At 50.7% G+C, this 25,454-nt stretch overlaps 1 protein-coding gene across 1 annotated transcript in view; it reads right to left on the bottom strand.

The window, feature by feature from the left end:
- Positions 1–8,992: 8,992 nt before the first annotated feature.
- Positions 8,993–25,454, bottom strand: part of LMX1A (LIM homeobox transcription factor 1 alpha) — a 44,236-nt gene continuing 27,774 nt past the window's right edge. The window contains exons 3-8 of the mRNA XM_064719761.1: positions 16,468–16,700; positions 11,526–11,695; positions 10,914–10,991; positions 10,750–10,819; positions 10,472–10,645; positions 8,993–9,785 (exon numbers count right to left, since the gene is read on the bottom strand). Coding sequence (XP_064575831.1) covers positions 9,625–9,785; positions 10,472–10,645; positions 10,750–10,819; positions 10,914–10,991; positions 11,526–11,695; positions 16,468–16,700 — 886 coding nt within the window. The 3' untranslated portion in view covers positions 8,993–9,624. The remainder of the gene's footprint in view (positions 9,786–10,471; positions 10,646–10,749; positions 10,820–10,913; positions 10,992–11,525; positions 11,696–16,467; positions 16,701–25,454) is intronic.

Here is a 25,454-nt window from a genome sequence, read left to right as displayed (position 1 = left end):
TGTCTGCGACACACACCCAGTAGAGAAGGGTGAGCAGTGCAGTAACACACCTCCACACTCCAGTGCACCACATGCACTTGTGGGTCTCAAATCAGCTGAGCAAAGCTCCTGGGGTTCCTCCAGCAGAGAAACCTGTTGGCCAGAAGGACTCAGTGGCAGCCCAGCTACTGGGAAGCCTGGTCTGCCGTGGCTTTGTGAATTCCTCTGGTGGGCAGCCACAAGCCTTTCCTCACACCTCACCTGCAGGTGTGACATCCCGGCAGGGCTTGCCAACATAATTCCAGCAGTCCAGCAAGGGCTGTGCTCCCACCGAAAACTCCCCATGGAGCAGGACAGATTTATAAATCTCTTCAGCATCCCCTTATGCAAGACCCAGAGAAGCTTAACCCTCAAATTATTTTGGCAAGGAGCTGACAGCTGCTTAAGCCTTGCACGAACAGAAAAGCAAGGTGGGAACATTTGCTGGGAAATAAAAGAGAAACACCACTTGCCTTGCTGGGAATGCAAGGTGGGACCTGTAAAGAGCAGCTAAAAAGGGAGTATGTGTATGGGTGAAAGTTTGAGTAAGCTCATGACAGATGTCAGCAGCAAGATGCAAACCAGGTAATCTGCTAAAAACCCCTGAAAGCTCAGGAGCTTCTTGTGGAAGTTTCTATTTTCTTCTATTATTTTCTTCTATTTACTTCTATTCTATTCTATTCTATTCTATTCTATTCTATTCTATTCTATTCTATTCTATTCTATTCTATTCTATTCTATCTTATTCTTCTATTTTTTTCTGCTATTTTTTCTAATCTATTATTCTATTCTATTCTATTCTATTCTATCTTTTCTAATCTATTATTCTATTCTATTCTATTCTATTCTATTTCTATTTTCTTTCTAAGGTGCTTCTTACTAAGGAAACACCTTGAAACAACCACAGAGGAATACACAACTTTGTGCCTTTGATTTATTTCTTTTTTTTTTCCCCAAGCCCTGCTTGGGGGCTTGGAAAAGTGCGACCTGTAAACAGTAGCTAAAAAGGGAATATGTGCACTTGGGTGAAAGTTTGAGTGAGCTCATGACAGATGTCAGCAGCTAGATGCAAACCAGGTAATCCGCTATAAATTCCTGAATGCTCAGGTCCTTCTTGTGGAAGTTTCGCTTTTCTCCTATTATTTTCTTCTATTATTTTCTTCTATTTTCTTCTATTCTATTCTATTCATTTTCTTCTTCTATTTTCTTCTATTCTATTCTATTCTATTCATTTTCTTCTTCTATTTTCTTCTATTCTATTCTATTCTATTCATTATTTTCTTCTATTTTCTTATTCTATTCTATTCTATTCTATTCTTCTATTTTCTTCTTCTATTCTATTCTATTCTATTCTATTCTTCTATTTTCTTCTTCTGTTCTATTCTATTCTATTCTATTCTATTTCTATTTTCTTTCCAAGGTGCTTCTTACTAATGAAGCACCTCCAAACAACCACAGAGGAATACACAAGTTTGAGCCTTTTATTTTTTCTTTATTTTTTCCTTTTTTTTTTTTCCTTTTTTTTCCTTTTTTTTTCTTTTTTTTTTTTTTTTTTTTTTTTTTTTTTTTTTTTTTTTTTCTTTTTTTTTTTCAAGCCCCGCTTTCCTTCAGCTCGTTGTCATCGTCTTCCTCTGCTCCAAGGAAACCAGATCCCCCCGGGCAGGCACAAAGCACCTTCTGTGCCGGCCGCGATGCTATCGGGCGGGGCTGGCGGTCAGGCAGCACCTAAGCTCGGGTGGCCCGGGCTTTTGGGATGAAACAAGACTCCTCCTCCTCCTCCCCCAGCACGCCGCAGCTTTGAGGCCATCGCGGGGAGGGCTGGGAATGCAGCACCTCCTTTGCTTGTTGGTATTTCGGGGGAAAGCTCCAGCCCTGGCTGACACAACTCTCCACCTGGTGCTTCTGTCAACCCCTGCGAACATTTGCGAGCTCCTCACGAGCTCCTGGCTGGAGGTGAGCTGGTCATATCAGCAGCAGATTTTTGGTTTCGAGGCAAGGAAAAAGTAAGCAAGTCAAGGAAACAGCTGTTAAACGGCAGGAATAATCAATTAGGAGGCAATTTCATCATTTTGAATAAGCTTGCTCATAATTAAAAGCCTCCTGAAGGAAGTGATTATGCTCTAATTGATGGGAACTGGGAAGCCCAGGAAAGAGGCAGGGTAATGGTTTGTACAACCATTTCTGGGGCACAGGTCTCACTCACCACTGCTGCCCAGCACACTGCAGTGTTTTTGAGGATGCCACCTGCCCTCAGGCTTCTTCATGGCTCCAGCTCCTTGCCAAAGGCTCTCTGATGTTTTTCTCTGGGTTCATTACCCTTTCCCCATCTTCCACTCTCAGGTAGCCCAGTCTGACATGGGAAAGCCACTGGTCCAACCCCAGCCACGCTGCCCCCCTTCCCTGCCCCTGTGTGCAGATGGCTCAGCCAGCTGGTGCTGAGAATTGGCCCCATGTCTCACAGCCTAAATCTGGGGATCCAAAGGGGCTTTCAGGTGGTTCGTGGTGCCACCTGCTCAGCCATGGTGGGACTGCTCCTTTTGTCTTACAGGGAAGTGACCACCCCCTCTTCCCCAGCCTCCCTCCTCCCAGCCAACACCCCCTTTTTCATCTCAGCCACTGTCCTGTAACCACCATGTCCTGCCTGAACTTCCCATCCTGTCTCCAGCTCTGACACTGCTGCCTTTGTTGAAAAAGCAGTTTTGGCCCCGTGGGATCAGGCTCCATGTCCTGCCTGATCTTCCCATCCTGTCTTCAGCTCTGACACCCCAGCCTTTGTTGAAAAAGCAGTTTTGGCCTTGTGGGATCATGATGGTTACAGGACATGGTGTCTCCAGCTCTGACACCCCAGCCTTTGTTGAAAAAGCATTTTTGGCCCCATGAGATCAGGCTCCATGTGCCTCAGCCCCCAGGTCTTCTGCTGGGATGTCACCGCTCCGTCCTCACCCCTCCGCCCTCTCCAGGAGGAGACAGAGCAGCCAGCAGTCAGTTATAGCTGCTGGCAGGCTCCAGCTAATCCTTTTGGAAGGGTTTCACCAGCCTCCTCTCCCCAGGCTCCTCAGGGGCTCTCTGGTTACTTCCCAAATACCTCCACGCACTCGGCAGCAGAGCCAAACCCTCCAAGGCTGGGACACCAGTGTGAGGTTGTCAGGACAACACAAGCAGCCACCCAAGGCACAGGTGCTCGGCTGCATCTCCAGTTCCATGACCTCATGCTGCGTTTTCCAGGCAGTCCCAGCCTCTCTGAGCAGAGTTGCTCACTGTTTCCCCTCTCCTCCTCCTCCTCCTCCCTGTCTCATGCACAGCCCCGGGGCTCTCCGTGCTTGCATGTTATTTTGAGCTGGTGTTGAGCACAGACTTGTTTCCTCACAGATGCTCTTGGGAATGTGCAGAAAAAGCCTAAGGCTCTGTGGATGCCTCCCTGCACAGCCCCTCCTCTCCCAGGCAGATACTATTGCATCTGTACTGCAAGGAGCAGAGGTGAGAGAGCCAGTGCTGATTCAGAGCCCTGAGCTGAGATGCCAAAGCTGAGCTCTCCAGAGCACTGCTCTTGTCTGGGGGCTCTGAGAGTCCTAAATAAGGTTGGTCAGGAGCAATTGGCTGGGGCTCTTCGCCCTACCCAAAGCCCAAATCGACAGGTATTGTAAATCAAAGGGGAGAGAATGATGCAGCTGACTCCATGGATAACAGAAGGCTAATTAACTATTCTATTCTATTCTGTTCTATTCTATTCTATTCTATTCTATTCTATTCTATTCTATTCTTCTATACAACTAAAACTGAATCTGCCAAGCACTCAGTCTGCACACAGAATCTCATGACTGTCACCCAACAGTCCCCACACACACACACCTGGCCCTGACAGGCCAAGGAACCAAAACACACATATAATAACTATTCTATTCTATTCTATTCTATTCTATTCTATTCTATTCTATTCTATTCTATTCTATTCTATTCTAATTCCCTGACAGGCCAAGGAAACAAAACACACATACAATAATTATTCTATTCTATTCTATTCTATTCTATTCTATTCTATTCTATTCTATTCTATTCTATTCTATTCTATTCTATTCCATTCCATTCCATTCCATTCCATTCCATTCCATTCCATTCCATTCTATATTCCCTGACAGGCCAAGGAAACAAAACATCCTTACTTTGGATAAACCATCTCCATCACTGCATTCTACTTTTGCACCAACACAGGCACAGCAAGTGGTAAGAATTGTGTTTTCCCTTTCTCTGGGGTCCAGAGAATGTGAATCTCAGAAACCCTTGGGAAGTATTGTGCCTTGCTTTTCTCTGGGAAGAGAAACGTGGCAACAGATAGGGCTGTAGGGCAGAGCCTTTTGGGGTTCACCACCAGCTCCCCATCATCCCCTTACCTCAGGGATCACCTCCTGCCACAGCTTCCCCCTGCCGCAGCCCGTGATCCAGCCCAGCAGGCACGGCTGTGAATGAGCCCCCTGTTCCCGGGGTCATCACAGGGGAAATCTGATCCCTCCTCTGAAGCAGCAGCAGCTCCCAGGGCCCGGGGCAGAGGGAATCTGCTGCTCCTCACCGAAAGTGCCGTGGCTATTTGATCACTCCCGGTGTTTTGACATGGTTTGCAGTTGGATACGCTCGTCCCCAGCCTGTGAACTCAGAGCTGCCAATCAGGCAGGCACATGGCAGCCTCCGTGGCGGTGCCTAGGAGGTCTGCAGCTGACAAGATAACCTTTTCATGGCCAACACAAGATAAGCAGCTGTTATTCACCTTTTTACACCTGAGGAGCTTCTAACCCTTTTCTTGCCTTTCCATCGCAAGTCTTCGCCATTTAATAAAGAGGTTTTTTGTTCCTTTTTCAAATAAATTTTCCATGCAGATGACCAGCAGTGGAAGAAAAGACATAGAAAATGCAAGTAACAGCTTTGGACAGCTGGTGTTACCTGGGATCTTGCTCACAGACCTACCATAAAGCCAAGGCTCTGGTCCTCAGTGGTTTGAGCCCTATCATGTGTCACAAGACAAGTGTTTTCTAATGATGGGTGACACTTGGCACCCAGAAGAGTGTCAGTGTAGGTACCAAAACATCTGGCAAGTTATTTCACACTGGAAAGGTGACAGGAACAACCAAAGCTTTGGCATTTTCCAAAAAAAAAAAAAAAAAAAGGAAAAGGAAAGCAAAAGAAAAGCAAAGGGAAAGTGAAAGGGAAAAGGAAAAGGAGAGAAAGAAGAGAGAAGAGAAAAGAGAAAGAAGAGAAGAGAAGAGAAAGAGAGAAGAGAAGAGAAGAGAAGAGAAGAGAAGAGAAGAGAAGGGGAAGAGAAGAGAAGAGAAGAGAAGAGAAGAGAAGAGAAGAGAAAGAGAAGAGAGGAGACCCAGAATTCGTCACCTCCCACGTCCAGTTCCAAGAAAGAACCCTGTCTATGCGTTCCTTGGGATTTGGGCCCTCTCCACCTCCTGCATGCACAGAGATGACCCATGGGTGTGGGAACACAAGAAATTCTCCTGCAGGTTCTCCTCTCATATGCCATGCCCACACCACACCAGAATTCATCCCCCAAACCTCCAGGGCAGCAAGAGGCTGCAGAGCTGGCCCTGACCTGGGCTTCCATCTGGTGTATGCCCACTGCACCAGAACCTTTGCTGGGTTTGGGGGTCCCTCCTGCCCACAGGCAGCTGGAGGGAGCCAGCACAGCTCTGCTGAGTGCAGTTACACGCTGAGCCAGGGCACTCAGAGCAAGGCAAGGCTCCAGCCCTTCACTGGAGGTGGTTTTCCTAGACAGCAAGGTCACATCCTTCCAGGAAGGTTCCTTGCTCTGGCTCCTTTGTCTGTGCCCCACAAGTCTCCAGCAAACACCTGAAAACACCACCAAGGCTCAAATACCCAGCTGCAAACCCAGCCAGCACTGGCCAATGCCGTCTTGATTTTCCTTCCAGGCTGCATCTGCCACGAGTTCCTGAGCTGCCCATTCACAAAGAGCAAGTTAATTAACATAAAATCACTCAGAGCTGGCTGCCTATCAGTATCATCTAATCAGTGTCCTCAACTGACAAGTAATCTCTGACTCGATCTCTCCTTGGCCAGCAGCAGTGCCTGAACAGAAGCAGCTTTGTTTGGAGGCACCAGAGACACAAAGGTCAGCTCCCAGCCCGTTCCTGGCATTGCCCTTGCCTTGCAGAGCAAGGTGGAACCTGTGTGCACATCAGACCTTGCTCTTTTCCTCCTGCCTTTGACAAAGGGGGTGCCACTGTCCTAGGGAGCCTCTCCCCAGCTGAGAGTGGGCTCGGGCATGGAGCACAGCATGGCAAAGCAGCCCCACAAAAAGGGGGACAAAGCAAGGGGCACCTGACAGCCCACCCAGCTGTCACCTGCCCTGCAGTGACTCCACCACCTGCAGGAGATAAGGGCCAGCCAGTTCTGCCCTGGCAGGATCCATCCACACCCTGAAATAAGGAGCAGGAGGATATGAAATCCAGATGACAGGAGGACCCACATCTGCTGCTCCATGGCAAGATTGCAAACTGGGCTCATGTTCTGCCTGTGTCAAGCACTGGGCCAGCTGGCAGAAGAACAGGTTTAAAACCATGAATTCTCCTGGTTTTACTCGACAAAAATCTGCCCTCCTCCATAATTCTGATCCTTTCTCAAAATTACATGGTCTATGTAACAATTTTGTACATATACCAACATTTGCATCAAAAGACTGTTATTATAGGGTGTCACTACATTTTTGCAAGATTTTTAAAGTAGGCAACCAGTCTGTATGACATGGAGGGTTTTATTTGGGGGGAACAATTTAGCAAGTGTAAATTGGCACTTGGGCTGATGAAAAACCAGGCTGATGCACCTGAGCATTTTTCAAACAGGAAATAGCTGTAGGTGGGGAAGACAAACCTTTTATCTTTAAAACATTAATAACAAAACCCCACAAATTTAAACATGATGTTTTAAGAAGTATCCAGGTGAGAGGAATTGTTGAGGCAGTTTCAATAACCTTTAAGGGAAACCTATTTTTACATTACAAGCCTGGGTGGCGTTAACCCAGAGTTGATCCTACAAATCATGCTGGTTTCATGGGCTACAGCAGCTCCTCCACACCCCCTGTAATCCAGATCTGCCCTCTTTTCACCAGCCAAGTATTTCTCCAAGACCACCAAGCCTGGTGTTAGAGAAACTCCAAGCTGTAATTTCTCCAACCTGTCCACCAACCCCTTTCCCTGCTGCTGTCTTGAGACAGAGCAAAACCCCAAACCAACCCAGGCATCCAGGCTGTTCTTGGGCTGCACTTTATTTCACAGCTTGGGAAATAAAACTGACAAGCTTTCTTCTTACAGTCACACCATTTTAAAATTTTTTTGCTTTTTTTGGACTTAGAAAACATTTCGTAGCACAGGGACTGATGATGGGTAGGAAGGAGCACACTTTGTTTTGAACAGCAATGTGGATCCCCATTTGCTGGCATATTTGTGGAACCTCTCTGTGTCTGGGAGCTGTGGTGAGAGCAATTCCCTTTGGGAAACACCCACCCACACCTTTAGGGCAGTCCTAACATGGAGTTGCTCATGGTCCTAATATGGAAGGCTGGGGTTCATGAAGTGCTAGTCCAGGTGAGAGCTTGGTGAAGACTCCCAGCAAATCCCTCTCTGCCACGTTGGGTGGGAGCCTCGGGTGGGCTGTCTCACCTTCCAGGACACACCAGGACCCAGTTCAGTTCCAGACCACAGAATATGATGAGGCCCCAGCACAGGTTACCCAGAGAAGCTGTGGATGGCCCACTCCTGGAAGTGTCCAAGGCCAGGCTGGATGGGGCTTGGAGCAACCTGGGATGGTGGAAGGTATCCCTGCTCATGGAAGGGGGCTGGAACTGGATCGTCTTTTAAGTCCCTTCCAACCCACACCATGATAGGGTCTATGATTCTGTGAATATTTGATATCAAAAACCCATCAAGCAGAACCTTGTCAACCTACCCAAGACCTTTCTTCCTTTGGAGACGCCTCAAACCCTCCCCTCTCCCAATCAAGAGGACACAACCACACAAGAAAACACCAGAAAACACCGGGCTTTTCTTTTTTTTTTTTTTTCTTTTTTTCTTAAACAGTGATTTTTTTTTTGTCTTTTTTTTGAATTTCATCTGGGTGCGTGATTTCTGACGGCGCTGTCGGCACCTCCCGCCGGGTCAGCCATCTCCAGGCCCTGCTACATTCAGTGTCAGACAGGATGGCAGTGACCAGCCAGTGTTCTGTTCTGAGCCTCACAGTCACTTGCACGTCTCTCTCTTGACGGGGCCGTCGCTTACATCGTTTGTGAACAGCAGCACAAAAGGACACAACGCATGAAAACCAGAGTGGGGATGAGCTCAGGGCCACCCGAAGGCTCCACCCCAAGGAAAACTCCCCCCAGGGATGAAAGGCAGGGCTGTCCCTCCTTTCTGCTTCCCCTCAGGGTGGGATATTGGGCTGCAGCATTTCCCAGGGCCAGGACAGCAGCGCACCCCAGCCTAGCACCCAGGCTGGAGGATTTGGGATGAGGGGGCTGCTGGCACCTGCTGGGGAAGGAAAAGGTGATGTGGAGAAGCATGGCTGAGCTCCAATGGGCTGGGATGTCCACCAGCTCCACACAGAGCTCCTGGAGAGGTCCAGCAGCAGGGACATGGCCTGGCCACCAAGCTGTCCCCACCAATCTGCTGGCCCAAAGCAGCTTCTGGAGCCAGCTCTGCTCTGTGTCTCAACTGCGCCTCGAAACCAGTGGGGCAACCTGAGAACAGCGAAAATAACCAACCCCAAACCCCAAACCTGTTGCTTGAAATGAACTGATGCTCCTTCCCTGCCACTGGGCTTTTGCAACCTAAAACATAACGTTTATAAAAAGTAAAATTATTTCCTCTTATAACTTAAGTGCATTGAGTATCTCCTTAAATATGGTTCACACTGAAAATAAAGTTACTTTTGCTGTACAGTAAATTTCTGATAGACTTAGAAATAAACTTTGTTTTTGTTGATACAATCTGGCAGGTGTGGCCGTGCACTCCCAGCCACACGGCTCTGCACGCACACACACACACACATCCACACACACAGCCCCATCCTCGGGGACAATGCTAGGGGTTTCTAGCTCTCTATATTCACATGGGAACATCTAGCTTAAAAAGTCCCTACGTTTAAGCAGCGGGTTGAGGGAACAGAGGGGAAATAACCAAACCCTGCAGTGACACAGAGTTCCTCTCCTGTCTGCCCAGATCGTTGTCAGCTTGTCAGATTTCAAAGCCCAGCAGATGCTGCAGGCTTTCCCCATGAAGATCAGCAGTTTGCTCTTCCTAAAGGTGGGGTACAGCGCTGGGATGCTCCTACAGGAGAATCCCCCTCCCCCTGCCAAAACGAGAAATTCGTGTCCCCCGTCTGAAATCTGAAAATCCACCAGCCAGCTGCAAAAACCACTCCTGTCCCTAATCCTAGGCTCCTAAGAGAAACATGAAACTATGCAACCCATAACTTAACTCTCTCCTTGGGAATCCCAAGCTACAACATGATTTGACGGCATCCCAGCAGAGCTGCTCCCTTCCTTCCCTCCCTCCCGACTCGGGGAGCTCTGCGGCCCCTGCTGGGGGGACCACGCTGGGCTCAGGAGGTGAAGTAGGAGTTCTGCATGGAGTACAGGTGGTCGATGGGGTTTCCCACTCGTGCCTGCAGTGGCCCTGCATCTGCTGTGCCCAGGAAGCAGTCCCCCAGGTTGCTCAGTGAGGTATCGTCGCTGTCCAGGTCGTGGAAGAGGGGCTCGGCACCTTGGGAAGCAAGGAAGGGACAGGAGGGGTTCAGAGCCTGCTACCCCCAGCTTTTCTAGTGATGCCTAAGGGTTTCAGCTTTGTATTTTTCAAATCCTGTACTGCTTTAGCATTTTTCAAATCCTGTACTGAGGGAGTGGCGTCCCTCAGTATGGCAATGCTGGGATGGCCCCAACGAGGGGAGAGAGAGCTCTGAACTCCATACAGAGTGTCAGCTGCTGTCCTCACATTTTGGTCAGAAAAACAATCCTTCTGGGCCTGAAACTCAAGGACACCCTACAGCCTCAGGCCCTGAAAAGTATGAACAAAAAGTGAAATGGGGAGGAGCAAATGGGGGGAATATGACTTCATTACCTGAAGCTGTAATTGGAGGATTAACCCCCGATATGTGAATGGACCAAACTTACAATTGTCTGAAAAATGTCTGGACCATAGTCCATCTTGGGTGTAGCCCCTTGGGGAGGTTTCATCTGCCCTTAATGTACCTGAAAGCCCTTCAGTAAATACTTTTATTTACTGAAAGAAATATTTGTTTCTCTTATTCTTTTAACTTTGCCTGGCCTCTGTTTTTAGGTCAGCCCTAAAAGGCATCACTAGCACACGCCATTTAGGAGTGACGTGACCCCACCCCAACCCAGCATCTCTATGAAGGAGAGGGGGCAAAGAGAGCATCCCCAGCGCCCTACCGTAGGGGTGCATGTGGTCTCCGGGCATCTGGGGCGGGGTGAGCCCCTGCCGGAAAGGGTCGGAGCCGTAGACACCCTGCTCCATGCCCAGCAGCTGCTGCTGCGGCGGGGGCAGCGCCGTGTAGGGGTTCAGCATCCCCTCCAGCCCCGGCCCGCAGCCGCCGTTCGTCTGGGCTGCAAGATAACAACGAGATAAGATCATTGGCTGCGGGTTTTTGGGTGGCTGAGCTCGGCTGAGAAGCCTGGAGATGGGGAAAGCTGGATTGTGAGGGAGGTACCTGAGCTCAGGCGCTGCGTGTTCTGCTGGTCCTGCTGCTGCTGCTGCTGCCTCCTGGCGAGCTTCTTCATCTGGGAGAGAGGAAAGGGGAAAAAGGCAGAATGCAACTATCCCCTGGCCAAAGTCAGGAGGGAGGGAGCCCCAGCAATGGGTGCTGGTACCCACCTTTGCTCGCTGGTTCTGGAACCAGACCTGCACCACACGGACACTGAGCCCCGTCTCTGCCGCCAGTGTCTCCCGCACCTGGAGAGAACAGGGACAGCAATGTCCCTTAGTATGGCTGGGATGGCCCTTAGTATGGCCCAACGAGGCCAGAGAGTGATCCACCTGACTCCATGGACATCAGAAGGCTGATTAATTACTTTATTATACATTACATCTAAACTGAATCTGCCAAGCACTCACTGTGCACAAACTGCACTCATCCCATGACTGTCACCCAACAGTCCTGACATACACACACACACTCCTGGCCCTGAGAGGCCAGGGAAACAAAACACCATCACTCTGGGTAAACCACCTCCCTATTGCATTCTACTTTGGCACAAACACAGGCACAGCAAATGATAGGAATTGTGTTTTCTTTCTCTGAGGTTCAGAGAATGTGAAACCCAGAAACATTCTTGGAATTGCGCCTTGCTTTTCTCTGTGAAGAAAAATGTGGGGCTGCATCTCAGTGCACTCAGCTTTCCAGGAAGGGTCAGATCAGCCAGGACAAGGCCATGCTGAGCACCCAGGACATCCCCAAGAGCTGGGCATGGGCTCTTCTCCCCATACCTTCCTGCAGGGCTTGGAGGAGACCTCAAACGATGCCTTGAACGCCCTCCGCTGCTGCGTGGTCAGGATGGTCCGAGGCCTCTTGGGCCGTTTGTGATCCTTCCCATCCTCAGCGCCCTTCCCTGAGGCCTGGCCCAGCTTGCAGATGCTGTCCTCATCATCACTTTTGCCTAAGGATGAAATAAAAGCAGGTCCTTTACAGAAAACAGGCAGCACACACCATCTCCAGCATGGTCAAAATAATTGGAGGCATTTAAAACAAGCGGGTGCTGGTGGGGATCTTGTTCTGAGTATGTGAGAAGCTGAATTTGGGAGTGGGGGAGAGCTAGCGGCACTTGATGCCTGTGACTGCTCAGCCAGCAGATTTGTTTTGGGGTTCTTCTTTTCCCCAAGTGTCTGAGCAGCTGCAATGTGAAACCCTGGGACAGCTGATTTTCCCTCCACCAGAGCCAGATCTCTGCCTGCTTCACAGGAATTTCCAGCTGGAGACTCATCTGGACAGAGACACACAGGTCACATCATCCAGGTGAGGGGCCAGCAGCTGTCAAGGACCACTGTGCCCCTGGGGCTGTCCCCAAACCCAGGTGGAGACAGAGATTGGGTCCCTCTGCCCAGGCAGACCAGGCTGGGGAGGTCAGGGATGCTCAGAGAGGGCAAAGTGTTAGCCAAAAACCCCTCACAAAATCCTCCTGAGATGCTCTACCATGGAGGACAACTCCCTTCAGAGCACATATATTTTACATACATATAAGGGGCACCTTTCTGCCTGGTATTTCCTTCTTTCTGTGGAGTTTTCAATCTCCCTGCACAGAAACCCAGGGTCTTTCAGCCTTCACCCCTCAGCTACTCACTGTGATGTGCTGCCCCACTGCATTCCCAGGCACTGGGGTGTATCTCCCTGCTGCTCTCCACCATTCATGGCAGAAACTGCTCCAGGAAAGTGGACAGTGCCTCTTCCCAGCTCTCCTCATTTACTGCACCTCCCCTGCTGATGACCTTGCTTGCTCAGGTTTGACAGCACCTTCCCTCTGGCTAGCTGTAAATCACTCACAGCCTTTCCCAGAAAGCTCCTTCAGTGTTCATCTGGGAATGGCTGATGGAGCTGAGGTGCAGGTTGGACATGGATGGGGCTCTGCAAGGCTGTGCTTGGCCCAAGTCCATCCCATAGCTCTGGGAGAGGGGGATGTACCAGGGAGTGTGGGTAATTCCTGGGGAAAACAGGCCAGGTCAAACCCCACGGCAAGGGCTAATTCATGGATCACACACAGCAGGAAAGTCTCAATCCCAGGTGGGAATGAGGAAAGGCAGGAGCAGATCTCCAGGGTGAGGGGAGGCAAAGATCCCAGAGGAGCAGCAAGAATGCTCTCAGTCACCAGTCACCTCTCCTCTCCATACTCCCTATTCCAGCCAGGAGCCTTTCCCTGTCAGTGGGCAGGGAGAGCTCTTGGTGCTGGCAATCCCTAAAGAGCCAGGAGCTGGGTCTGGCCCCCGAAACCAGAGCCTTGCTGCTGCTCCAGCTCCCTTCCAGCTCACAGCACATCCATGGCATCCCCACACCAACAGGAAGGACAAACTGATGTTTCCTGGCATGTCCCAGCCCGAGGGATGCCACACTGGAGCTGGTGTGAGAACCCCAGTGAGGAGGTTCTGGTGGCTGATGGGGCTGAGCAGTGGCTCCTGCTGCTGCTGCCTCCTTCCCAGTGCCCTGCCAAGCTGCTGGCTCTCCTGAGTGCTGAAGGAGGTTAATTTTGATGGCAAGGTAGAGATTTTTACAAATCATGGGAGAAGGAATGTCAAGTGGTCAATGAACCACCCGAGCACGAGGTCAGCACCCCACTCCTCTCCAGCCACAGGCTCATGGGCTCCAGCAGGCCCATGATGCTCAAAACCCTCTCCAAGGGGGAAAACCCGCTCAGAGCAGCCTCTCCAAGCCCTCCCCCCTCCAACACCTGCTCCCCAAATCCCTCCCAGTGTCAAAGGGAAAGAAGGAAAAGCGAAGCCGGATTTGGCGGGGTATTACTTTTAATTAACTCTCCCTTTCAAGCCTTTCCCCACTGAGGAGGGGGGAGAAATTAATGAGTGTCTGGGGCTGCCCTGACGTCACCTGGGAAGGGGCCTGGGCCATGGATCTTGTGGATATTGTGGATATTGTGGGGCTTGGTGCCCCCGCTCCGACCTGCCGAGCCCACATCCCGCCGCCGGGGCCGGGACATTCCTCGCCCAGGGAGGATTTAGGGAGAGCAGGAACGTTAGGACGTTTTTAATTGGAAAGCAGGGTCCTCTTTCAGAGGGGCTTGTTTACTCAGGCTGGGCGGCGGAGGCTCGGGGGAGGCAGTAATTGAAGCGAGGGTTTGGGAGATTACAGACAACATATGGCTCGCTTTTTATCTCTGCTTTCTCATAAAGTGGCCCTTGGTGTGCGGGGGCCGGGGGCAGGGAGGGAGGGAGAGAGCCTGGGGGGCTTCAAAGCAGCCGGGGGGGACAGGGAAGAGGCTGGAGGAGCTCATCACATGCTGGTAGTGAAAGGCATCCAGAGAGGGGACACCACTGCCCATCCCATGGACACCACTCTGCATCTCCTGGACACCACTGTGCATCCCTGAACTCCCCTCTGCATCCCTTGGACACCACTGTGCATCCCCTGGACACCACTCTGCATCTTCTGGACACCCCTCTGCATCCCCTGGACACCACTGTGCATCCCTGAACACCCCTCTGCATCCCCTGGACACCACTGTGCATCCCCTGGACACCACTGTGCATCCCCTGGACACCCCTCTGCATCCCCTGGACACCACTGTGCATCCCCTGAACACCACTGTGCATCTCCAGGACACCACTGTGCATCTCCTGGACACCACTGTCCATCCCCTGGACACCACTGTGCATCCCTGAACACCACTGTGCATCCCTGAACCCACTCTGATCCCTGAACACCCTTTTCATCCTAAACACCACTCTGCATCCTTCTGTGAAAACCACACTGCATCCTGGGACACCTCTGCCCTCGTGTCTTGTCGGGAGCGCCAAGACCAAAGCTGAGAGCACCGGGGAGTCAGCCAGGGCTAGCCTATGGGTCATTGTGCCCAGGCCAAGACAAGCTGGGGTCACGGGTGAGGCAAGGCCAGGGACAAGCTATGGGGTCAGTGGGGAGATGCCAAGGGCCAGGGACAAGCTATGGGGTCAGCGGGGTGATGGCAAGGGCTGGCACCCCCCAGCCAGAGGCTGCCAGGCCATGTCAGGGGCTTTGGGTTGGGTTTCTGATCAGCCAAGGGGTTGCCTTGCCCTTTTGACTCCCACGCTGGCCCTTCACATCCCTCAGGTCTCAGCTGGAGTTTCCACCAAAATAAATCTTTCCCCCGGGGGTTTTTGCTAAGCTGAGGCTCTTGGTTTGGCAGTGGGGCTGGACCACAGGCTGATGAGTGGCTGGGGAGGAAAAGCTCCCCAACCTTTCCCCAAATGCCCTTTTCCCCCACTAGGAACAAACCCAAACCATTGTGGCTGATTTGCTTTCTCTTCCTCATTGGTTCCTATTTTAACTGGAAAGGGTTTGTATATCCCAGAGGAAAAAGCAGTAATTTTTCAATCAGTTAAGGACTTTCCCAGGGCTAAGGGAAGAGCCAGTGCCAGTGGGCTGGGTCCTGCTGCACTCCTGCCTCTCCAGCTCCTCCAGGGCTGGACCATCACTCACCAGCTCCCCTCAGCCACCTCCTCCCATGGACTCACTCTGATTTTTAAACATCACCACTGTTAATTGCAAGGAGGAAGGACTTTATTGTCCTGAGCAAGCAGGGTTGCAGGGCTCACACAGAACCCACACAGGCAGTGCTGTAAGACAGAAGGGCTTTCACTGCAGAGGAGCTCAATATTAAAGAGAAATACAATTTTTGGGCAATTTTTGCTCCCTATCTATGCAAACCATCCCTTCACAAATCTTCTCCCAGTTACAGCACTCCAGGCTTTGTTGTGTCCGTGCGTCACACCTCAACAACGCACTCCTAATCTTGATTTCTATTTTTTTTTTACTCCAGTGCTTTGCTGCAGCAGGGAAAAGACAGCCCCCCACCACAGCTGCTGGCAGTCTTTTCCAGAGCAGAGAATTTCCAAGGTAAATCCTTTCCCTCCACAAAGCAGCCTTTTCCCCAGTGAGGGATTTTAGGGGGAACTGAGAGTGGTGAGCAGCAGGGCTCTGTGGGGATGGTGTTATCCTGAGGATTTTGGCTAGCAGACCATCAGATCATTTCCACCCTCCCACTCCCCAGCACTGGCCTTTCTCACTAAACTTGCCTTCCTGGGAAACATTCAGGTTTAATTTGCATTGAGTGCAGATAACACATTTTAATGCTGGTCTGATGCTCTGGGCAACATAACCTGGCTGTGACACTCTGGCTGGAGCAGGATGCTGGCTCCCTGCCCACCACCTCTCCTGCAGCCCCCCTCGGCTCTGCAGTGTCCCCAGTGTCCCCATGATGGGTCAGCAGCTGCTGGGGACACAAGGTTTGCAGACTCCCTGCTGCCAGCTCATGTTTCAGCTCCGTGCCTCAGTTTCCCATTGTTATTAAAAGGGGTGACTACAGCAGAAGCAGCTCCCTTCTTGTTCTCAGCCTTTACAGGGGCAGGAAAAGGGACAGGCAGGGACACTGAGGCACAGGGCAGGGACAAGGGTTTAGCCCTAGGTTTAGTCAGTGGCCAGCTCTCCCTCCCACATCTGGGAAAGCTGCACGGGCCAGGAGCACAAACCCCTCCAGAAAGGAGCTCATGAGGTGGGATGGAACACAGAGCATCCTCCAGCCCTCCCTGCTCAAGCCCTCACCACCGAGGCGCCTGGAGGACCTTACAGAGCTCATCCCCAAAGGGCAGAAGCTCAGGGCAGCGAGCCCAAACCTCACCTCCAGACCCCTGTGAGGGGCCTGGCAGCGGGACCAGCCAGGGAGTCCCTTACCAGAATCCGACAGAGCCGGGCTCACCAAGCTCAGCAGCTCCCGCTCCTTCTCGTAGTCGCCCTTACAGAGAAGCTGCCCCTCCTTGAGCACGAACTCGTCGCCCTTCTGCAGGCGCCGCTCGCAGACGCAGCAGCAGAAGCAGTGCAGGTGGTAGACGCTCTTCTGGGCGCGCATCACCAGCTCGCTGGGCGCCACGGCCTCCAGGCAGCCCGCGCACTTCACCGCGAACAGCCTGCGGGGCGGACAGACCAACAGACACGGCTCAAGGGGCCAGAACACAACCTCTCTGCACACCCAGACCAACAGACACAACCTCTTGCACACCAGACCACAGGCACAACCTCTTTGCACACCAGACCAACAGGCACAACCTCTCTGCACACCCAGATCAACAGACACAACTCTTTGCACACCAGACCAACAGACACAACCTCTCTGCACACCCAGACCAACAGACACGGCTGAAGGGGCCAGAACACAACCTCTCTGCACACCCAGACCAACAGACACAGCTGAAGGGGCCAAAGCACAACCTCTCTGCACACCCAGACCAACAGACACAACCTCTCTGCACACCCAGACCAACAGACACGGCTGAAGGGGCCAGAACACAACCCCTCTGCACACCCAGACATGGCTGAAGCGATCAAGCACAACCTCTTTGCACACCAGATCAACAGACACAACCTCTCTGCACACCCAGACCAACAGACACGGCTGAAGGGCTCAAAACACAACCGTCGCAGACATCTTTTCACTAAAAATCCTTCCTTAGGATTTTTTTCCTTCTGAGAAGCTGAGAGGCCTCAGGGACAAAATGTAAACATTGGTTATCTGCTGCTGTGGAATGCAACAGGTGGATCCGTGATTGGTCTCATGTGGATGTTTGGAATTAATGGCCAATCACAGTCAGCTGGCTCTCTCTCTGTCCAAGCCACAAACCTTTGTTGATTCATTCTTTTCTATTCTTAGCTTAGCTAGCCTTCTGAGATGAAACCTTTTCTTCTGTTCTTTTTAATATAGTTTAAATGTAATGTACATCATAAAATAATAAATCAAGCCTTCTGAAACATGAGTCAAATCCTCGTTTCTTCTTTCAACCTGAGACCCCTCTGAACACGGTCACACACAACCTCTTTGCACACCCAGACCAACAGACACATCTGAAGGTGTCAAAGCACAACCTATTTGCCACACCCAGCCTGCTGTCACACCCTGTGGGTGATGGGACAAGGGACAGGGCAGCCACAGCAGGGAGATTGTCACTGTGGTGTTTTATGACAAATCCCTTCGCCGGGATTTTTTGCCTGAGAATCCTCAGAAAAGAAATGTGAACAATAATTATCTGATTGCTTGGAATGTGCTCTGGAGGTTTGTTGTATTGGGGAACTCCCTCTTTTTCCACGTGTCTGTCCATCTGATGTGTCTCTTGGAATAAAGAGAGAACGTTACCATGTGGAGAAGAGCGCTTCCGATATTTTGCTTTCATTTATGTAAGACCACGTGGGCTGGGGTCAATAGCCCACAGACTATTGACCCTATTGTCAATGGTCCAGAGTGGACCCAAACAGCCCATCCAGACATGGTCTTACAGAGATTGTTTACCAACAGGTGCACCTTTGATTGGTTCCATGTGAATTGCTTTTAATTAATGACCAATCCCAGTCCAGCTGCGTCGGACTCTCTGGTCAGTCGCGGGTTTTTATTATTCATTCCTTTCTAGCTTTCTGATGTATCCTCTCTCTTTCTTTAGTAAAGTTTTAGTATGCAATTTCTTTTAATATAATATGATAAAATAATAAATCAGCCTTCTGAGAATTTGGAGTCAATTCTCATATCTCACTTCATCCTGGGGACCTCACAACACCACAACAGGGAGATGGATCTGTGTCACCCCCTTGGTGCACTGAGGGGCTGGGGACAGCGCTGCTGGCACTCTGCAGTGACAGGGACGTGCTCTCAGTGCTGCACAGTCATCCAGTGCCAATGGGAGGGGCTGCTTTTGGGTCAACTTTAGCAGTTTTGGGGATCACCAGGTGGTTACCATAAATGCGGGCAAGCGATGAAGAACCCGATGCCCAAAAAACCAAGTTATTAAACCAAACAGCCCAGGTACCACCAGCACAAGACAGCACCAGCTCCACACAAGTTCTATCAAACCAACTCCCCACTGTCCCCTCCCTCCAACTCATGCCAAGACCCAAGGAGATGCTGGAGACAGCAGTGGGATCAGGGAGCTCATCTGTGCCTCTCCACAAGCACCTGCAGAAAGCATCCCCACCCTCCCTCACCCACAAACCACCCCATCCCTCTGGCCCCATCCTCACTTGCACAGGAATGGACACACAGGAGTGTCTAATGTATCATAAAAATCAGGAATTTCATAATAAAGATCATAGCATAAAAATCAGAAGCACATCAGGAATGTCTAATATATCATAAAAATCAGGAATTTCATAATAAAGATCACAGCATAAAAATACAATAGAAATCAGAAACACATCATGAATGTCTAATATATCATAAAAACCTCCGAGACAGCAAATCTGGGGTTAAGGCCAGTGCCAGACTGAAGACTTGACATGTCAAAAAGAAAAGGAAAAGCTCAGCTTGTTCCTTGACATTGATGTGACAGGGTTTGAGGCATCCCTAATTAAACTGTTCCCAGGTTTCAAGACTCTGGCTCCAGACTTAAAAGCCAATAACAATAACAACAGCAATAACACTTTAGGTTGGAACGGAGCTTTTCTTTCTCCCAGTTTAAATGTCCCTATTGAGAATGATCAATGATTTACAGCTGGGAGAAATGGAGGTGGGAAAAGCAGAGGTGGCAGCATCAGTGTTGGCTTCAGAGGACTTGCAGGCACCTGGAATTGACCTTAGGCACAGATATTTTCAGTAAATGGGATGTTTGAAGGTATCAAACCAGAACCTCTTTGCCACACCCAGACATTTGAGTTCTTGGCTTGGACATCACATAGAAAAAAAAAAAAAAACCCACTGTTTACCCAGCCTTGTCCGAAATATCTGTGGGAACTGGACATTATTATTCCCCTGTCTTGGTGACTTTGGCCCAGAAAGAGAAGTCAAAAGTCAGCACACATCCTGCAGAGGTTACCTCCGAGCTTTCAACCCCATCTTCTTTTTTTTTTTTTTGGCTTTTACAGAAACCCAGATAGGAAATGTGCTGAATCAGCCCCATTCTGAGAAGCAGAGGACAGATAAATGCAAAACCCTCACGGGAAAACCACCAGAAAAATGGGGATTGTTTGAAAAAGTGCCTTCTTCCTCCAGGTTTTCCCCAAGCAGTGTTGGCAAGCACAAGGGTCTGGTGTAACACTCTCCCCATGCCAGCCAAATCCTGGGCACCCTCAGCAAAACATGACATTCCCAAAGAAATAAGAAAGGGGTGTTATAAAGCTTTTATAAAACACCAGGGAAACGGGGAAATCATCAAATAAAAAGGTTAGGGAGTTTATAATTGCCATCAGTAGCTTTTAGATTTCTACATTCAGCTTTAATTCCCCAAATTTACCTACAACTGCCTGCCCCTAAGATGTATTTCCAACATCCCTGTGAAGAGAGAGATGTGCATTCCCTTGAAAGCATCCCTTCTGAAGGGTCATTTATTTCTTGTTCCACCTCAAACATACACTGGCTTGCATTAATATTTCTGCAGTCACTTCATCTTTAATTATGTCTCTTTTATGTCAAAGTGGAGGCTATTTGTATTCGTCTGGCAACACATTCTCATCCTGTTTAAATGATGTTTAAGCCCTACCTGTTGGGATTACCAACTGCTCTCAGCAATAAAATATTGATAAGATATTACTTCACTGCCAGCTAATCTCCAGGAATAAATGCGCCCAAAATTTGTTTCCCAGGCACTTATTGGACACATGAACCTTTGCCAACCAGGCACAGTAGCACCACCCCAGCAGTGGATGTTTCCAAGCCCAAAGGGTGCTGCACAGCAGGGAGGTGTGAGATTTAGGTAAAAGCTGCCTGATATCAGACACTTAAAGCCATTCCTAGGTCGCTGAATAAATGACTTTATTTCCAAAGCAGCTCCCACTGATGGATGCTGTTCAGTCCAGGTGTCCTTCACTTCCCAGTGCAGGACTCCCCCATCCCTGGGCAATGTGAGCTGCAGAGAAACCCCCATAAAACCAAAAAGAGCCCCTTATAAACACACCATAAACTGAGACCTCAGGCCCTAAAAGGTCACAGGCAGAAAAAACACAATCTGGCACAGGTAGCAATGGAGAGACAGCAAAGGGTCTTGTTGGTGTCTCAACTCCCTTGAGACCCAGACTCCAGCAATTAATTTAACATTTTAGCCTCAGTGAGACACACCAGCCTGGATCCACAGAGGTTTTCCTCCATCTCTGGGAGCTTCAGCTCCATGCCCAGCTCTCTCCTGCTTCACTTATGGCATTTTAGGGATGCTTCAGTCCTCAGTAGCGTTTTTTTCCTGTGCTTCCAAAGTTAAGTCAGGCCTGACTGGGTTTGTATAGCCAGGTGGGAAGCTGGCCAGGGCACCAGACAGGGAGATTGGGATGCTTGGTGGAGAACCAGGAGCTCAGCAAACACCTCCCTCAAGCACTGACAGTGAGTACTTGTAAATAAAACCAACATGCTCAACTTAGGACGAACTGGAACAAAAAAGACAGTGATGTGAGCAATTTTTATCACCACACACAGCCTTTTGTTTTTGTTTTTGCTTTTAAGTTTAGGTCTCTTTTGAAATGACAAGCTGCAGTTTTGAAGCCGAAAGGGACTGGCGGTGGTTTTCAAGAAAATCTTGAAGCAAAATATTTGGGTATTTCCAAAAGCACAACATTTCTGGTATTTCCCCCAGGATGCAGCCTCACTTCTCCATGCCCATTCCTCCTTCCCAACCAAGCATCCCAGACCTCTCCTTTGGGGTTTCCCATCCACCAGACCTCTCCTTTGGGGTTTCCCATCCACGCAGCATCACCAAAACCCTAAAAAATGCCGACACAGGGCCAAAGCCAGCTCTGGGATGCTCATCCTGCATTCCCTCCCTATGTTCGGGGTGCAGCCCCGGTGCCAGCAGAGCCACCAGCGCCTCTTTCCCCATTCCTGAGGGGGTGACAGGCTGAAAGGGGCCGTGATTGACGGGCGCTTCCCGGCTGCTGTCTGTCTGTCTGCGTGCCCCGCATACAAAGGCGGCCCCGCGGAGCCTCCCGGGGCGGGGACGCCGATATTGAATCGTGACGGACAAATCTCAATGGCTGAGCCGAGCCCCGGGTTGGGGCTGCAGGGAAGGGGAGCTCTGCTTCCCTCCCTGCCTGCTCCAGGGATGGGGTGAGAGGGGCAGGGGAAGCTCCTGGGTGATCCTGCATTGGCACCATCCACAGGGATGTTGGGTTCTCCAACACATCTGCCCCACTCACCCCACGTCGTGAGTTTTGGGTTCTCCAACACACCTGCCCCACTCACTCACCCCACGTTGTGAGTTTTGGGTTTTCCAGCACACCTGCCCCACTCACCCCATGTTGTGATCACACCTGAGCAGGTCCTGACCTAATGGAATCCTGGATGCTGAGAATTTTAAGTTTTCTGTGCTGAAGGGCACAGAGTCACAAGGAAATACTAAACTGGCATGGACCAATCCATCAGGAGGTGCTGGGAGCTCCAGCCTGGCCTGGACCCTTGACCCAAATGCCTTCTCCCCCAAATGTTTTTACTCTGCAAATGCTCTTATCCTCCAAGTGCCATCAGCCTCACCTTCAATGGTCCTTGCCCTTGTTTCCAACAGCCTGGCATTCAGAGCCATGAATCCCACCAGGGCCATGATCCTGGTGTGGGGATGAGCCAAGGGTGCAGGAGGAGGCTGGCAGTGAGCGCCAGCAATGAGCCACAGGGAGTGAGGACTCTGGATTGAGTTGTGTTGGCACTTGGTCACCTCCTCACCCACTGCTGCTCACTGGAAGGGGGGACATCAGCACCGGCTCCTTGAAAGGAGAATGGAGAAATGCCACTTTGCTGTCAAACCCTGCACCCCTGGCTTGGGAATGAGCCACTGCCCTGCTGATGGTGGGCTCACATCACCCTGTCCCTGCTCACGGAGCCAAAGGAGGGGCAGAGGGCATGGCCCATGGCCAAGCAGGAAGGGCATGGTGGCAGTGAGGCCATCCCCCAGTTGCAGCCATGGATCCTTGGCCCTGGCAGGAGGGATGCTGACACCACAGGAGCGACCCAGAAAGAGCAGAGTCCATCTCAGCACTATGGAGAGCAGGCTGGGCACATCCTGGGCACAACTGGGGAGCACAATCCAGAGGGCAACTCCCCACCAAGGATCACCTCCAAACCCACACTGCGCCTCCAGGCTCCCAAGCTGATGGAGGAAAACACCCACAGCCGCCCTCACCTCCCTCCCTGTGCACCCCAAGCCCTCAGGGAGCTCTCTGGTGGGACAAGGGAGGGATGTTTTCCCCGGGGCTCTTCTCCTGACCCTTCCCTGTCTCCCAGCTCCCTCCCCCCTGAGGCGGACAAGTGTTCGCTTTACTGCCTGGCAACGGGGCCGGGGCTAAGCTTGCTAAAATATGAGTGTTTTTTGGCTGGAGTACCAGAAGGCTGCAGTCCTACAGAGAGAAAAAAATTGAGCACTCCATGCCATGGCTCCAGAAAGGGGGAGAATTAGGTTTCACACCGAGCAGGCTGGACCATGGCATTCTTTAGTTAATGCTTAACAAACGCCCAAACAAAAGCAGCCAACTTCGCTGCATGTTTGTAAAATGTATTCTCAGCAGATTCGGGTTTATTGGAGAATTCGCTCGCTCTGCAGCAAGTGGCGTTTTCCTTTTTTTTTTTTTTTTTTTCTCCTCTCCTTTAATTTCCCTTCTCCTCCCTCCTCCCCCCCACCCCCAGCTCAAGCCCTTCTCATTCCTGCTGCCTGAATGCATCTTCCAACACTTTGAGGGGACATGGCAACCGAGCTGAAACGGGCTTATTTCACCCCAGGGGCTGATGTGAGCTCACCTCCATGGCCCTGGGGTGCAAGTTCTCCCCGGGGTTCAGCTGAGCTGCTGCTGCCAACAGGGAACAGGGAGCCCAAAAAGCCAAGATTTGGCCTCTGGCAGATCCACCAGGGGTGAATCACTGATTCACTTGGCTGGTGGCTGTATGCTTTGAGAGGCCAGAGAGCAAGGAAGGGAGGAGAAGCCTGAGAGTCCTATTTTTGGCCTTTCTTCACCTAACCCAGCTCTCTCAGGGTGTTAACTCAGGGGTTCATCCCACTGTGCCATGCATTCTCGGAGAGCCCATCGTGGCAGAGGATGCCAAAAAGCACAGCTTGCTCCCAAAGGCAGAGCCAATATCGGCTGTGGATGGAGGAGGGGGCAACCCCATCCAGGGACCCAGAGGCTTTGAAGAGGTTAAATTATGGAGTCTATGGCTCCTGCTCTGCAATAAGCACCTGAGCAGGTCCCATGTCCCCCCCAGGGCCTGGTCCAGTGATGAGGGACACATTGGGGGTCTGCTGGCAGAGAGGAAAGGGGGAGCATCAGAGGAGAGGGGGCTGATGCTGGGCTGTTCAACCCTCCTTCTGCTACATGGGAACCATCTGAGCTTTCCCAGGAAAGGGCACCTTCGCCCCTGACTCCTGGATGGGGTCCAGAAGTGGTCACTTAACACCTCCTGGACCCTCCAGAGACCACGGCAGGGGCACTGCTACAATGATGGGGTTAAGTAAACAGGCAAACGAAGCCTTCCCAGTGAGCAGCCGCTGCCAAAACACACCAGCAGCCCTCCCTGTGTCCAAGTAAAAGGTGGAGCAAGTGCACATCTCCCAAGGCTGCTCTGTGTTGCTCCGTTTCTCATCAAGGACTAATAAGACTTTCACCAACAAGGTCCTACAGCAGCTGATGGCTCTGTCCCCCCTCCAGGAGCCTGATAAAAATCCTGTGCTTGATGGCCGGAGTGGCCAGAAAGTGATCTCCTGAGCAAGGCCAGAAGGCCAACACCAAAATGCTGATTTTCCTCCCCACTTCCCTGAAGATCTGTTCTTTTTGTGTCCCCCCACCCTCAATAACAACGTGTAGCATCAGACAGCATCCCAGCACTGACGAAGAACCAGAGGCACAGGTAGGAGGGGGAGAGGCACACACAACACCACGTCCAGGCCCAAATGCCATCCCAGTGAAGCCAACCCAAGGATCACTCCCATCCAGCCCACAGCCCAGCAGCCCTGCATCCAAGCAATGCATCTCCCACCAAGCTGAATTTTGAGCAGCGACCCCCCCACACCCCGCCATGCCCCCAAGAAAACAAGGATAATTGAAAAACCACAATATCACTAGTCAAATTTAATATTGAGAGTGAGTGAGCGGGAGCCAGAGGTCAGAATTAATTACACCCCACCATATTTCAGCACGCTGCCGCAGCTCCGTGTCCTTTCCTTGGGGAGCAGTGCTTCCACAGAGAGGTCGACAGACATTATTAGAAAGGACTGATTTAAACGTACCCCCAGGAGCTTTTCAGCTTGTCTCTTCAGAGCCTTTGTTTGTACTGAGATTAATGGAGAGGCAAATGATGGAAAAGCAAAGTCACCAGGAGCAAGAGGATGTGCCATTGCTGCCGCCACCACCCCGATTTGGCTGGCTTTGTGAGCGGGGCAGGAAAAACCAGGAGAGAAGGAAACGCTGCTCGTGTCATTCATTTTGTGGGTAAAAATGTGAAGATCTTGAAAACTATTCTTTTTTTGTTTGTTTGTTTGTTTTCCAAGAAAAAGATATCCTGGCTGAAACCTCCCACAGGCTGGCTTTCCTACCCCCTTGGGGATTTTACACACACGCTGGTTTTTTGACGTGCTGTACCACCGTGGGGAGAAGGAGTTATTTTCATTCTGCTCCAGATTAATGTACTCCTCTTGCAAGTCATTATATTTGTTTCTGATTTTGTTTTATAAACCTCCTGTGATGGAAAATTAATACAGACACAAACCCAAATTAAACCTTTC

Source organism: Zonotrichia leucophrys, chromosome 8 (assembly GCF_028769735.1).
Source record: "Zonotrichia leucophrys gambelii isolate GWCS_2022_RI chromosome 8, RI_Zleu_2.0, whole genome shotgun sequence".
Lineage (NCBI taxonomy): Eukaryota > Metazoa > Chordata > Aves > Passeriformes > Passerellidae > Zonotrichia > Zonotrichia leucophrys.
The sequence above is the reverse complement of the archived record's forward strand: the minus strand, read 5'-3'. Positions and strand labels throughout refer to the sequence as shown.